The sequence below is a fragment of the Physeter macrocephalus genome, chromosome 1 (assembly GCF_002837175.3).
Source record: "Physeter macrocephalus isolate SW-GA chromosome 1, ASM283717v5, whole genome shotgun sequence".
Taxonomy (NCBI): Eukaryota; Metazoa; Chordata; class Mammalia; order Artiodactyla; family Physeteridae; genus Physeter; species Physeter macrocephalus.
The window spans coordinates 84,168,670-84,181,735 of NC_041214.2; the positions used below are offsets into that span (position 1 = coordinate 84,168,670).

At 37.2% G+C, this 13,066-nt stretch overlaps 1 protein-coding gene across 2 annotated transcripts in view; it reads right to left on the minus strand.

The window, feature by feature from the left end:
- The window catches only part of FGF12 (fibroblast growth factor 12), a 608,799-nt gene that overhangs the window by 208,556 nt on the left and 387,177 nt on the right, over positions 1–13,066 (minus strand). For both annotated transcript variants that reach the window (XM_024124304.2, XM_007125982.3), the window contains one exon: positions 11,830–11,940. In XM_024124304.2, coding sequence (XP_023980072.1) covers positions 11,830–11,940 — 111 coding nt within the window. The remainder of the gene's footprint in view (positions 1–11,829; positions 11,941–13,066) is intronic.

Consider the following 13,066-nt stretch of genomic DNA (forward strand, 5'->3'; position numbering starts at 1 on the left):
AATGCCTAATTGAACCAGCCACATATAACAAACCCAATTCCATTCATTAAAATCCATTAAGTTTTAGACTGTAGGTAAATCAGTATAATCTCTCAAGCAATAACTTATATAGAGAAAGGAACACAGGTTATGGATACAGTAGAACTGAATTTTCCTTACTCTGTCTTGAGCAAATCAACTCACTTTCCAGAGCCTCAGAATCAGGTAATTTCGGGGAGATTTTAATAATCTCTAATTCATCACAACTCTAATACCCTTTTCCACTACTTCAAGACCCCCTGGCTGCCCTTTTTTCTTACCCTTAAAGCACCTGAGTGTATATTTTCTTTTTCCTGCAACATAAGCTTGAATTTAGCTGCTGGTCTTAGTTGAATAATAAAAGCAATGGCTCCCTCCCTTCTGGGTAAACGTACCATTTACATACTTTCAGAAAATGATGCCTCTGCAATTATCACCATAAATATATATTCGCATAACACTTTGAAGATCTATTTAAAACTGTCTTCTTTTACTATTATTGCTATGGAGTTCACTTTTCCAGGCTAAGCATACTCAATTTTCCTCCTACTTTCATAATGGAAAATGACTTCCTTATCCATCCTTTAAAGTCTCTTAAACTGTCATTCTCAAAAAGAAAAAAAAAAGCAAATGTGATTTAATTTGCAATAATCCTTCAAGCTAGGTGTTGTTTGACAAAATCATATTCATTTTTGATGAGGCTGTTCTGAGAACTCACTTTTATTCATTTATTCAACAAATACTGAAAACCTCGTATGTGCCTGGCACTATTCCAAGTGTTGGGGATACAACAGTACAAAATGCAGACAAAGCTCCCTGCCCTGTGGAGCTTATACTCTAATTAGCTTTTAAATTTAAATGGTAGTCTGATTATACTATTGTTACTATGAATTAAGCTATCCATATCCATTATTAAGGCACTATCCATTATTAAGGCCCTGTTACATGCCAACATAGAGATAAGCAGACATGGTCAATGGCCTCAAGAAACTTATAAGTTAAAGAGAGTAGATACATCAATACAGATTAAAGTGCAAAAATACCTTGAGATATATTGCGTATGCAGAGGAAAAAGCAGGATTTCCAGCTAAAAACATCAGGAAAAGTTCTCAAAGACAAAAGGCAATTGATCTTATTTTTAGAGGATGACATTATTACTGGAAAAAATAACATAAGCAAGTGTGAATGAGCTAAATGTGTGGTATATGTAGGGAACATTTTAGTGGAGGAGGGAGATGATAAAATAAATAAGGGGACTTCCCTGGTGGCACAGTGGTTAAGACTCCACGCTCCCAATGCAGGGGGTCCAGGTTCGTTCCCTGGTCAGGGAACTAGGTCCCACCTGCATGCTGCAACTAAGAGTTTGCATGCCACAACTAAGGAGCCCACGAGCTGCAACTAAGGATCCCGCCTGCCGCAACTAAGACCCGGTGCAACCAAATAAACATATAAATATTTTTTTAATAAAATAAATAAATAAGTATATTACATAATGGTAAGTGGAGTGAAAAATAAGTCAAATTGCCAAGGGAGAGTGAAATGTTGAAGACAGCGATTGAAATATACATAGATTAATCAGAAAAGTCCTCCATGAGAAAAGGTTTCACTTTTGAGTGAGGGAATGAAGAAGATGAGGGAGTGGGCTATTTAGATATTTGGAGGAAGAACATTTTATAAGATGGGGATAGGAAGGAGCATGATTGGTGTGTTAAAGGAACGGCTAGGAGACTAGTCAAAAGAAAGAGGAGAGAGAACAGTCAGGAGGTAATGGACAGGATTATGTAAAGCCTTATTGGTCATGGGATGAATTCGGCTTTTACCCTTAATGGTGTGTAGTGAAAGAAACTGAGCAGATAAGTCAGTTTATCTGACCTATTTTAACTGGGTCACTCTGGCTGCTGTGTGGATACTAGACTGAAGGGGGAAAGTCGCAAGTACAAGATTAGTTAGGAAGCTATTGTAATAGTACGAAGATGAGAATAGCCTGGACTAGGTAGTGACAATGGGGGTATTGAGAAGTGGTCAAATTCTGTATATATATATATATATATATTTTTGTGTGTGTGTGTGTGTGTGTGTGTGTGTGTGTGGTATGCGGGCCTCCCTCTGCCGTGGCCTCTCCCGTTGCGGAGCACAGGCTCCGGACGCGCAGGCCCAGCGGCCATGGCTCACGGGCCCAGCCGCTCCGCGGCATGTGGGATCCTCCCAGACCGGGGCGCGAACCCGGTTCCCCTGCATCGGCAGGCGGACGCACAACCACTGCGCCACCAGGGAAGCCCAAATTCTGTATATATTTTGAAGGTAGAGTAAATGTACTACTGTTTTCAAATTCAATGCAAAAATTATTGCACTATCTGTTCTCACAATTTTGCCCTCTTTTTGTAATGTGTTTAAAAGGGAAGTTTCAAAGGTAAAAACAAAAATCATTGCCAATTTATAGGCTTTATAAGTTTCAGATCTGTCAGCAATATTGGAGATGATCTTTTCCAAAATCTCATTTTACAGAATAGAAATCCAAGGAACAGAGAGCTTACATGACTGAAACAAGATCATACAGCTAATTAGGGACAGGCAGGACCTAGACTAGAAACCAGGTTATCTGACTCACAGCCCAAGCTACTTTGCCTTATAATTGGTGACATTTAAGTGGTGGATATTCTTCCTTTGAAGTTTTTTGTTTGTTTTTGCTTTGTTTTGTTTTTATTTCATAAACATTGAGGAGAACCATAGGTATCCCAAACTCAAGAGTCTTTAGGACACAGTCAGCTAGGAGGAAAATGTGGGAGAAAGTAGTTGCATCCACTGCTTAAATACACTGATTTTTTTTCTGAAGTGTGCCAGCTAAATGAAACATATCTGCATACCCCCCAGTATGGGATCTTGGAAAATATCCATTGCTGTCCTAGGCAGAAGGGCAAATAAGGACATTATTCCTTATCTACACAAATGCATATAAGGAACTGCAATATAATGTGACTTCTGCAACTGTAAATATACACACGAGGTTCAAACACAGTAGAGTGAAATGAGTAATTAATGTGGAGTTTTGTGTGAGGGAGGGTGGCAGTTGAGGGGTATGGCTGGAGAAGGCTTCACACTGACAAAGGATATAAGAGCTTTGAAGGGTTCTGAAGGGTAAGAGTGATTTATCAGGTGGTAAGATTGGTGAAGTCATTCCAAGCAAAAGGAATTAGCATGTGTAAAAGCTCCAAGACATAAAACTATATGGTATAGACTTACTTGTATCATTATATACATTTTTTTATCATTCCCCAAACCTGTGTTTGATCACATAACCTGTCTAGAATTGAGCTCTGACTCTCTCCAGGAAATACATCAAAATGGAACAGATTCCACACATGATTAAGATACTAGAAAGTCTGGATTTCAGTATGCTTTTCAGTCTACCTACTGACCTATGCTTTCCCTTTTACATCAGGAATCAGGTTCCCATAGAACTAGGTATGACAGTCCCAAGACAGAGATTGCTTCATTAGCAAATGTGAACACTCCAAATCCTGGGTGCAGAGGAGCATGCCCCTTCATACCTCCTGCAGTGCATCAGAATCATCTGGAGGGCTTATCAAAACAAACACTGCTGAGCCCCAGCCCTGAGGTTCTATCTGATTCAGCACGTCTAGGGCGAGGCTCAAGAATGTGTTCTTGGGGCTTCCCTGGTGGCGCAGTGGTTGGGAGTCCGCCTGCCGATGCGGGGGACGCGGGTTCGTGCCCGGGTCCGGGAGGATCCCGCGTGCCGCGGGGAGGCTGGGCCCGTGGGCCATGGCCGCTGGGCCTGCGCGTCCGGAGCCCGTGCTTGTGCTCCGCGGCGGGAGGGGCCACGGCGGTGGGAGGCCCGCGTACCGCAAAAAAAAAAAAAAAAAAAAGAATGTGTTCTTCTAATGAGTTTTCAGATGATGCTGATGCTGGTGGTCCAGGGACTGCACACTTTAGGAACCACTAACTTAGAGTACTGCTCCAGACCCTCTAGCTTAAACACTTTTAAATTCTTTCACATAACAACAGCTACCACCAGTAAGAATTCTACTTCTGTTAAAATGGTCACTGTCTATAAGCTCCTTGGAAACAAGAACTCTTACCCCGACTGATGAGAATAATAACAACGACAACCGACAACATTTAACCAGGTTTTCGGCATTATTTTAAGCATTTTTCATGAATCACCCATTTAATCTACACAATAACCTTGTGATCTAAGTACTATTATTAGCCCTACTTAACAAATGAGGGAAGTAAGATGTGAAGAGATTAAATAACTAACTCCAAGGCAAAGAAACTCAAGTCAGATAGCCTGCATTCGATTCTGGCTCTATCACTTATATGTATGACTCTCCAGATCTTTATATACACCTTGAGAATATCACATAGGGATTTGCAACTGAAGATTTCCTGTCAGTAACATACCTTTCAGAACAAATGGTATTTGTGGAAATGGAATCTGTCGATCAGTTTTTCTGAGCATACATTTATTTCTATATGAGAATTAAAGGAAAGGCTATAAAAAGTTTAGAGATTCTCTGTTCCTCTCATTTCGTAAAACCAGAGATTATATAAATCTGACAAAATTTATGTGACTTGCCCAAGACCAAAGCACTGGTCACCTCACAGAGCCAGGAATAGACTAAAGATAATCTCAGTCCTTAGTTCTTCTGGGAATACACTTGGTGAAGTGGCTCCCATCAGATTCTTTTTTTTTTTTTTTGCGGTACGCGGGCCTCTCACCGCTGTGGCCTCTCCCGTTGCGGAGCACAGGCTCCGGACGCGCAGGCTCAGCGGCCGTGGCTCACGGGCCCAGCCGCTCCGCGGCATGTGGGATCTTCCCGGACCGGGGAACGAACCTGTGTCCCCTGCATCGGCAGGCGGACTCTCAACCACTGCGCCACCAGGGAAGCCCCTCCCATCAGATTCTTAACCACTATGTATATGTATACTTCCTATCAATATGCCCATAAATAGTCATAGAGCAACCAGGAAAAAGGATAATTTCAAATGGCTCATGTTTTACTTTACTAAACAGAGGGGCACATGAGGGCATCTTAGGATCGAAAGGAAATATAAGACATAAAAAGGTACAAAGCCAAGGTTAAAAAAAGTCTGAGGAGTTATTTCCTTATGAACATATGTGAATGGGCAACTATTCAAGGAAATAATTGGTTCTTGTTCAAGCTTTCCATAAATATTATTTGAAGGAACAGTCTTTAAAATTGAAACACAATCAACAAAAACAAATTTCTAACAAGTGTCCATTACTTTTCTTCTAGCTATGAAAGTCAAAAGGTAATATTTTTTCTTTATTCAAAAAAAATCAAGTGAGGTAACTGCATTCATAAGCTAAGGCTGAATATTAATTTTGCTCTTGAAAAGGCATGCCACTGTAAGGGTAACAACATTACATGTACCAAAGTGTTGCTCAAGATTATATAAACAAGCTTGCTTAAAGAAAATCAGCAGGATAACGCACGCATTTCTTTTTCTTTTCATCCAACTTGTAGGTATGACTTCACGCATACAAATTGTGATATATTCTTAAAGTACAGAAGACACTAGAAGAAAATAATATCCCTATAATTGGATATGGCGTAGCCCTCGCTCACCCATGACTACTATAATGTGTATGTCTGAGTAGGTGAAAGAGATGAACTCCATGTCATCTCTTTCACCTAACAAAGGCCCCTTGTTAGGAAGACAGAGCATCTTTATAATTCTTTGCAGCATCCCTTATGTCCTTAATGATTTTCTCCAACTAACCATTTGAATCATGTTTTTGTTCATCGTTTAGCAATACAGAGCTTCTGTTGGCTTTGGCTGTGTCTATATACTTGTGATTGGTGGTATCAAAACATCATATGTCTGGTATTGTATAGAAAACATAGCCGGATGACTAAATTTTTAAATTTCCAATTGGATTTCTGAAACTCAGATACAGGCCCTGTTGAAATATATATTTTTAATGCTGAACTCATGGAGAATTTAATACAATCATAAAATCTGAAGAAACTGTATTTGTACTTGTAACTGGTAGTTAGGAACACAAAATATTAGAGGTCTAGAATCAAAAGTCAAGAAATAGAATTCTAGATTAATTAAATATGAAGTATAAAAATGAAACAATTCCTTACTAAAACATGGGAGGGTTTTTTTATAATCTTGGAATGAGTACAACACTTCTAAATAGGAAAGAAAAGCTGAGAGCATAAAAGCGTATTTAAAATAAAATAAGGCATTGCAAAAAAATTCAGAGGCAAACAACAAAATGAGTAAAGATATTAGAAACTCACATAACAGTGAGCTGATTTTTAAAATATAAATAGATTTCTTGCAAATGATAAAACAGACAATTAATAGGAACAAATATAAACAGACATTTTATAGGAAAAGAAGGGCAGGTGGCTCATAAACTATATGAACAAGTGCTCAACTTAACTCATAATAAGAAAACTTAAAGTTTATGTTTTTAGGTAACAAAGAACCAAAAGTCCGATAATACATTGTGTTGACTAGAAGATAATGAAACAGTCACTCTAAGTGTAAATTTGTATGATGGAGAGGAAATAGCTATCTTTCAAAAATATAAAAGCATAAAACCTTGACCCAACAATTCCTCTTCTAAGTATCCATCCTCTAAATATAGTTGCCCACACGCAGAATGACTTCTGTACAAGGATATTGTTTATAGGATAGTGTGTATCAGCAAAATATTAGAAAGAACTGAAATGTCCTTCAAGAGGAAACTAGGTTAAATAAAATATCCCATTTAAATATGTCCTAATACGGAAAAGTCTTGTAAATACAACATTTTAAGTTAAGAAAAAGTACTGAACAAGATTAGAAAGATAGATAGATAGATAGATATAGACATATACAGATATATAATATTGTATATGTTGTTAATCTACAGACTGCATCTGGAAGACTACCAAGAAAAGTGGCCAGGTGGCAGAGAGGAGAGGACAGAAAATTGCTTTTGACTATGTTAATGTCTTCTAGTCAAAGAAACACATCCACACATCTGTGGTTGAACAAAGTTGGGTTCACTGACTCTCAGCAAGGAGGAAAAATATACACCATGGCAGAACTGGGGTGTCTTAGTAAGGTGTAAGAAAGGACTTCCAGGATTTGGTCTCATGTTAAGTGATTTTTAAGGGGGCTCAAAGAAAGCAGATTTATTCCAAGTTGAATGCTCTTTGAATGCAGGTGTAATTCTATAATTGGCTATCTTAATAATTCTTATCTAGAAGGCAAGAAGAACAGAGCAACATCCTGTTCCTGGTGATGAAGCAGCACCCATCCATTTAAACCAGGATACAGCAATATTTGATCATTTTGTAGTTTGGACAACTTTCTTGTTTTTGTCTGCATTCAGATATGATTACAGAGTGGTCTTGTTTTTGTCCTGATCCATCATGGTCACAGTGGCCTTGCCCGATTTGGTGTCCTGTGAAACTGTTCACATTTGGCCTGCTGGTAGTGCCGAGCCAGTTCTTGGCTGTCAAGAACTGTTCTGTAATTTTTCAACTGTATATCCTTTTTTGTGCCTTTACAATTCTGTACCATATACTTATCTATTCAAAATAATTTTTAAATGAATCTCAAGACTGAAGGAGATCTTAAAAGTCACTGAGTTCTGAAACTATCTCAACCACCACCGCATTCTTCCCCTCCCACACTGAAGGGGTTTTTTCATAAACGCTCTACAAGTACCAGTATAGCACCTGCTTGAATATCTTCAGTTTCACCATTGTACTCATTTGTCAGGCAGCTCGTGCCACAGTGAAATGGTTGTTAATATTTTTGTTCAGAGAAAAAGGCAACAATGCATTTGGTTATAACATCTTAATTGTTGTCACCCCAGCATGTTTGACCTCTTCAAATGTATCTTCTCCTATGGAAACTGGTGGAGGAGAATAATTACCTTTCTAATTTTATGTAAAATGTTCCTATTAATACTCTCCAAACTGCAGTTGTCTTTTTTGTGTCAGTGTTCCAACACTGTTTTTCATCTTTGGTATCATTACACTTGCAGAGATTTGTATCCGTTGCTGCTGACAAACCCATTTGGTTTTGTACTCAATTACATGTAATTAGTCTTTTCTTCATGAACAAAAGAACAGGTGTCCTATCAATTCAATCCAAGATACTATGGTAAGGTTGGTTGGACCTAATGATGTCTACTGAACCAAACAGCACACTTCTGACAGATGCTCATAGTAACAAGATTTTTTTTTTCCAAACAATAAAATGCTTTTACTCCTGCCCACACAAAGTAGAGAAAGAAAAGGCATTTTAACAACTTAGAGGTTTATAATTTTCTATTAAAAAACATGAGTAGAATTTAAATCCTTCTCTGATATTTTTATCTCAATCCATACTCAGAAAATGTAAAAATAAAAATTATTTGTTTTCATGGGATATTTTTAATTAAAATATGTGTGGGGGGATCGGAAGAAAGTACGTTAGTCAAAAAACTGGCAAAACCTGAATAAAGTCTATAGCTCAATTAACAGTATTGTACCAAGGTTATTTTTAATTAAAATATGTGTGGGGGGATCGGAAGAAAGTACGTTAGTCAAAAAACTGGCAAAACCTGAATAAAGTCTATAGCTCAATTAATAGTATTGTACCAAGGTTAATTTCCTGGCTTTGATAATTGTACTGTTGTTACATAAAGTGGTACCCATTAGGGGAAGCTTGGTGAAGAGTACACAGGAATTTCCTGTATTCTTTTGTAATTTTTCTGAAGTCTAACATTACTTCAACAGAAAATGTTAAAAATATTTAGGTGGATAGAATATTTAGCCAATGATCTACAGAAACTTTTACACATGCACAAGGACACATTCATTCATTCGTTTCGATTTTTGTTGAGTGCTTACTATGTACTAATGATCATTCTAGGTTCTAAAGACACAAATGTACAATGGATGGCTAGTGGGAAGCTGCTGCATAGCACAGGGAGATCAACTCGAGGCTCTGTGATGACCTAGAGGGGTGGGATAGGGAGGGTGGGAGGGAGACACAAGAGGGAGGAGATATGGGGATATATGTATACATATAGCTGATTCACTTTGTTGTACAGCAGAAACTAACATAACATTGTAAAGCAGTTATACTCCAACAAAGATGTGAAAAAAAATAATAAATATACATCAAAGATCAAAACAAAATCTCTTCACTCATGAAACATTCTCCTGTTAGGAAGGTCAAAAATAAACAAATAAACTGCAACAATATGCATATCAGGTCATCATAGGAGCTATGACTAGAAAAAAAAACTAGGGTATCAGAATAGGTCAAGGTGAAACGTTTAGTTTTATTAAGGATGGTCAGCGAAGGCCTCTTCAACATCTACAAGAAATATTTTAGCAGCACTATTTGTAATTGCCTTAAAATAGAAATGATAATTATCCACCAAAAAGAGAATGGATAAATATATTTGGGTATGTTCATGCAATGGGATACTTTACAAAAATGAAAATGAATAATATAAAGCAAATATATCACCATATATTCATCTCACAACCATAATACTGGGGAAGAAAAATACATAAAAGTTATATATAGTAATGTTCCTCTTATAAAAAGTTTAAAAACATGCAAAATGATGCCATGACTGATGTAAGTATATGCATATATATATGAAAAAAAGTATTTATAAAACTGCACAGAAATAAAAATTGTCAAATTCAAGATAGTTGTTATGTCTAGTACTGAAGGGAAAATCAGTACTTCGCCAGAAAGAGCACACAAGGGTTTCAAATGTATTGATGTTTTTAACTAAATTTTAAGCCAGGGGTTGGGTATCCAGATGAATTTATCTAAGTCTTATTATTTTGTACATTTAAACTCCTTTTAATGCCAACATATCAATAAATATGCAGTAGTTTGTCTTAATAAAAAATAAGATATTTTAAAGTTGTGAATTCAGACAGTTTCTAAAAGTTTCTGACAAAATGTAGCACCCTCAGTATGTGCGTTATGTGTAATGCCTCTATATATACGTATATATATTATGTATATGTGCGTATAAGTGTGTGTATTTATATGTGGTTGTAGATCTATATTAGCCATTGACCCAGCATCTGCAGAGAAAGCACTTTCAATTATTTTTCTAAAAACATTGAAGGAAGGTATTTGTGTTGGTTGACCCCACGCTTTCACCCTCACCTCTCTGCCACTGCCCCGTGATAAACGTCACGGATCCACAGGACAGCTGTCTAGGTAACAGCTGTATCCTGTGGTTACGGCTATTTGGCTCACTTGAGGACTGAATCTATCTTCATCAATTTATAATTTTTCAATCTTTTTTTAAGTTGGGTGGATGGTTCTGTCTGACAAAGGATATTAATATTATCATCTCCAGCCACATCATTTTACAGAAAAAGAGACCAGAACAAGGGATACCCCAGAGATAGTATGGGTGACACAGCTAAGCCACATCCTTGATTCTTTCCACCTATACTTGTAGCTTCACTAAATCTGAATTCAAGTTCACATGCAATAAATGAAAATTCTACATGGAAAGGAAAGCATCCTCATTCTTCTGTACTCAGTTAAACCTTCAATCATTTAAAGAATGCATTCCCACAACCATAAACCAACAATGCAAACCACAATAAGCTAATCACCTACTTGGCAGAAAATGGGATGAAATTCTTTATAATAAGATCTTTATTGTAATTCATATTTTGTAATGTGTAACATTAGGTGAATAAAGAATAATTTAGAAGGGGTGGACAAGAGCATTTTCACACTCTAGGGATTGTAGATCTTTCCTGAGATCTTTATTTTTAATTTAAAAGATAGTTCACCATAAAATATCAGACTTTTTAGATTATCTTACGCAATTGGGTAGAATGTCAGTCTAACCACAAAATCACCTCCATCAGAAGACAACTCAATTGGATATAGATTTAATGAGCATTTACTATGTGACTAGTACTAAAGATCTAGCAGGGAATACAGACAAACTTTGGGAAACAATATGATGCCGTGTATAATTTTAGAACAACACGAATTTCCCCCCAGGTATCTGTACACGATTATTCAGAAACTGAAAGATATGATGAAAGTGATCATTCTTGGCTCTGAGGCTTGCAATCAAAATTCTTCTGAAATGCAAATATACTCTCTCAGACCTTGATAATTTGTTTAGTTATCAAACTTGTCACCTATATAGTTAAATTAGTTAAACATTATTTCCAGGGATATTATCAATAATCTTTTAATGTTTGCATTTTCTCTCAAAAAACTATAAACAAAATTGCAGTTCCACCAGTCTTTATTATCTTATCATAATATTTTAATATATTTTCCTTTTTAAAATCAATAATTTTGTCCTCAATCAAAATAAAATAACATGTAATATACATATGTATATATTCAATGTTTACCTTGAGAAGTAACTTTGGTCTTCCAGAAATGATGTTCTAAGAATTACTATAACATGTTTACTGTTGGGTTCCAGAATTAAAATACCATTTTGTGCTGGAAGGTCTGCCTTGCTTCTATGAATACTTAACATCATCCTGACTACAAACAGTGGGATGAGAGGAAATTCTTGTCCACTGACCAGTCAGAACTCCTTCAAGCCTCCTACCTTCTTATTGAGTACATAATTTCTGTCCCTTACTGTCTCCTGGCTATAGGGAATCACAGCAAAAAGGATAAAGGAAAAGACACCAGCTTACTAGTAGTTCAATAGTTCCAAAGGTAGCCTGGCCATGCTTTAAGTCTAAGATACACTGGGCCATACATTTCATTGTAATTGGATTGCAAGAAGCTAATGTGCCTTACTGTAGTCACTGTTTTCGTCCTTGGTCCCATCAATGGTACCATCTGGGTGCATCTGCAGGAAATATCCCTGCTGGCTGAATAACCTTGTCACAATTCCTTTCAGCTGGGGTTCTGCAGAACAAAATGAAATGATTATTGAAATTTTTTTTTAATGCACACTCGCAAATTGTCAAAAACATTCCTGAAGTAAATGCATAAATGTCAATGGTTTAAATATTGAAATAACTATTTGAAAAGAAGGCATTTTGGTAACATATCTGTACTTTTTTTTCTTTCTAGAGGCAGATCAATAAATCTCTGCAACAGTAAACCAAATGTAAATGAAAAAAAGTTAATTATGATTAGAAAACACAGAAGTGTGCTAAAAAATGAATTATGTCTCTCCCTCCTGCATCTAGTGTCTCCCTGCAAGATGCCACTAAGTTTGTGGTCCCATTCCAGAATCACTGTTCAGACCAAACTGCCACTCTAATTGCTAAGCTTTCAGCAGTCATGATCAGGTCCTGGAAGACTTCTATTTCTGCTGAATGACAACTCTCTATCTGTCTTTTCTGGGTTTTGAAATTCTGATCAAATTCAGGCTTGGTTGAGAACCACAGGAAAAAGCCAAACCCCCATGGCCGTGAGATGTCACTGGAAAGTATGTGGAAACAGATTTCACCTTCAGTAAATACTTCATCCGAGTGAGCCCCAATACTACAAAAGTCATTTTTCCAGCACACACAAAAAAGTCAAGCCATGCATATTTCTGTATTTCAAACCAGAAGTGGTCTTCAGCTTTTAAAAACACCCTACACACTAATACAATCAAACTGATCTTTGTGTACCACATTTGAATTTTTGTATAGCAGCTAACATAAATATTTAAAGCTTTCTCACTGTGGTACTAGCTGCCAGCAACAATCTATTTTCTACAGCATTACCACCATTCTTTTTTTTTTTTAACATCTTCATTGGAGTATAATTGCTCTACAATGGTGTGTTAGTTTCTTCTTTATAACAAAGTGAATCAGCCATAAATATACATATATCCCCATATCTCCTCCCTCTTGCGTCTCCCTCCCACTCTCCCTATCTCATCCCTCTAGGTGGTCACAAAGCACGGAGTTGATCTCCCTGTGCTATGTGGCTGCTTCCCACTAGCTATCTACTTTACATTTGGTAGTGTATATATGTCGATGCTACTCTCTCACTTCGTCCCAGCTTACCCTTCCCCGTCCCCGTGTCCTCAAGTCCA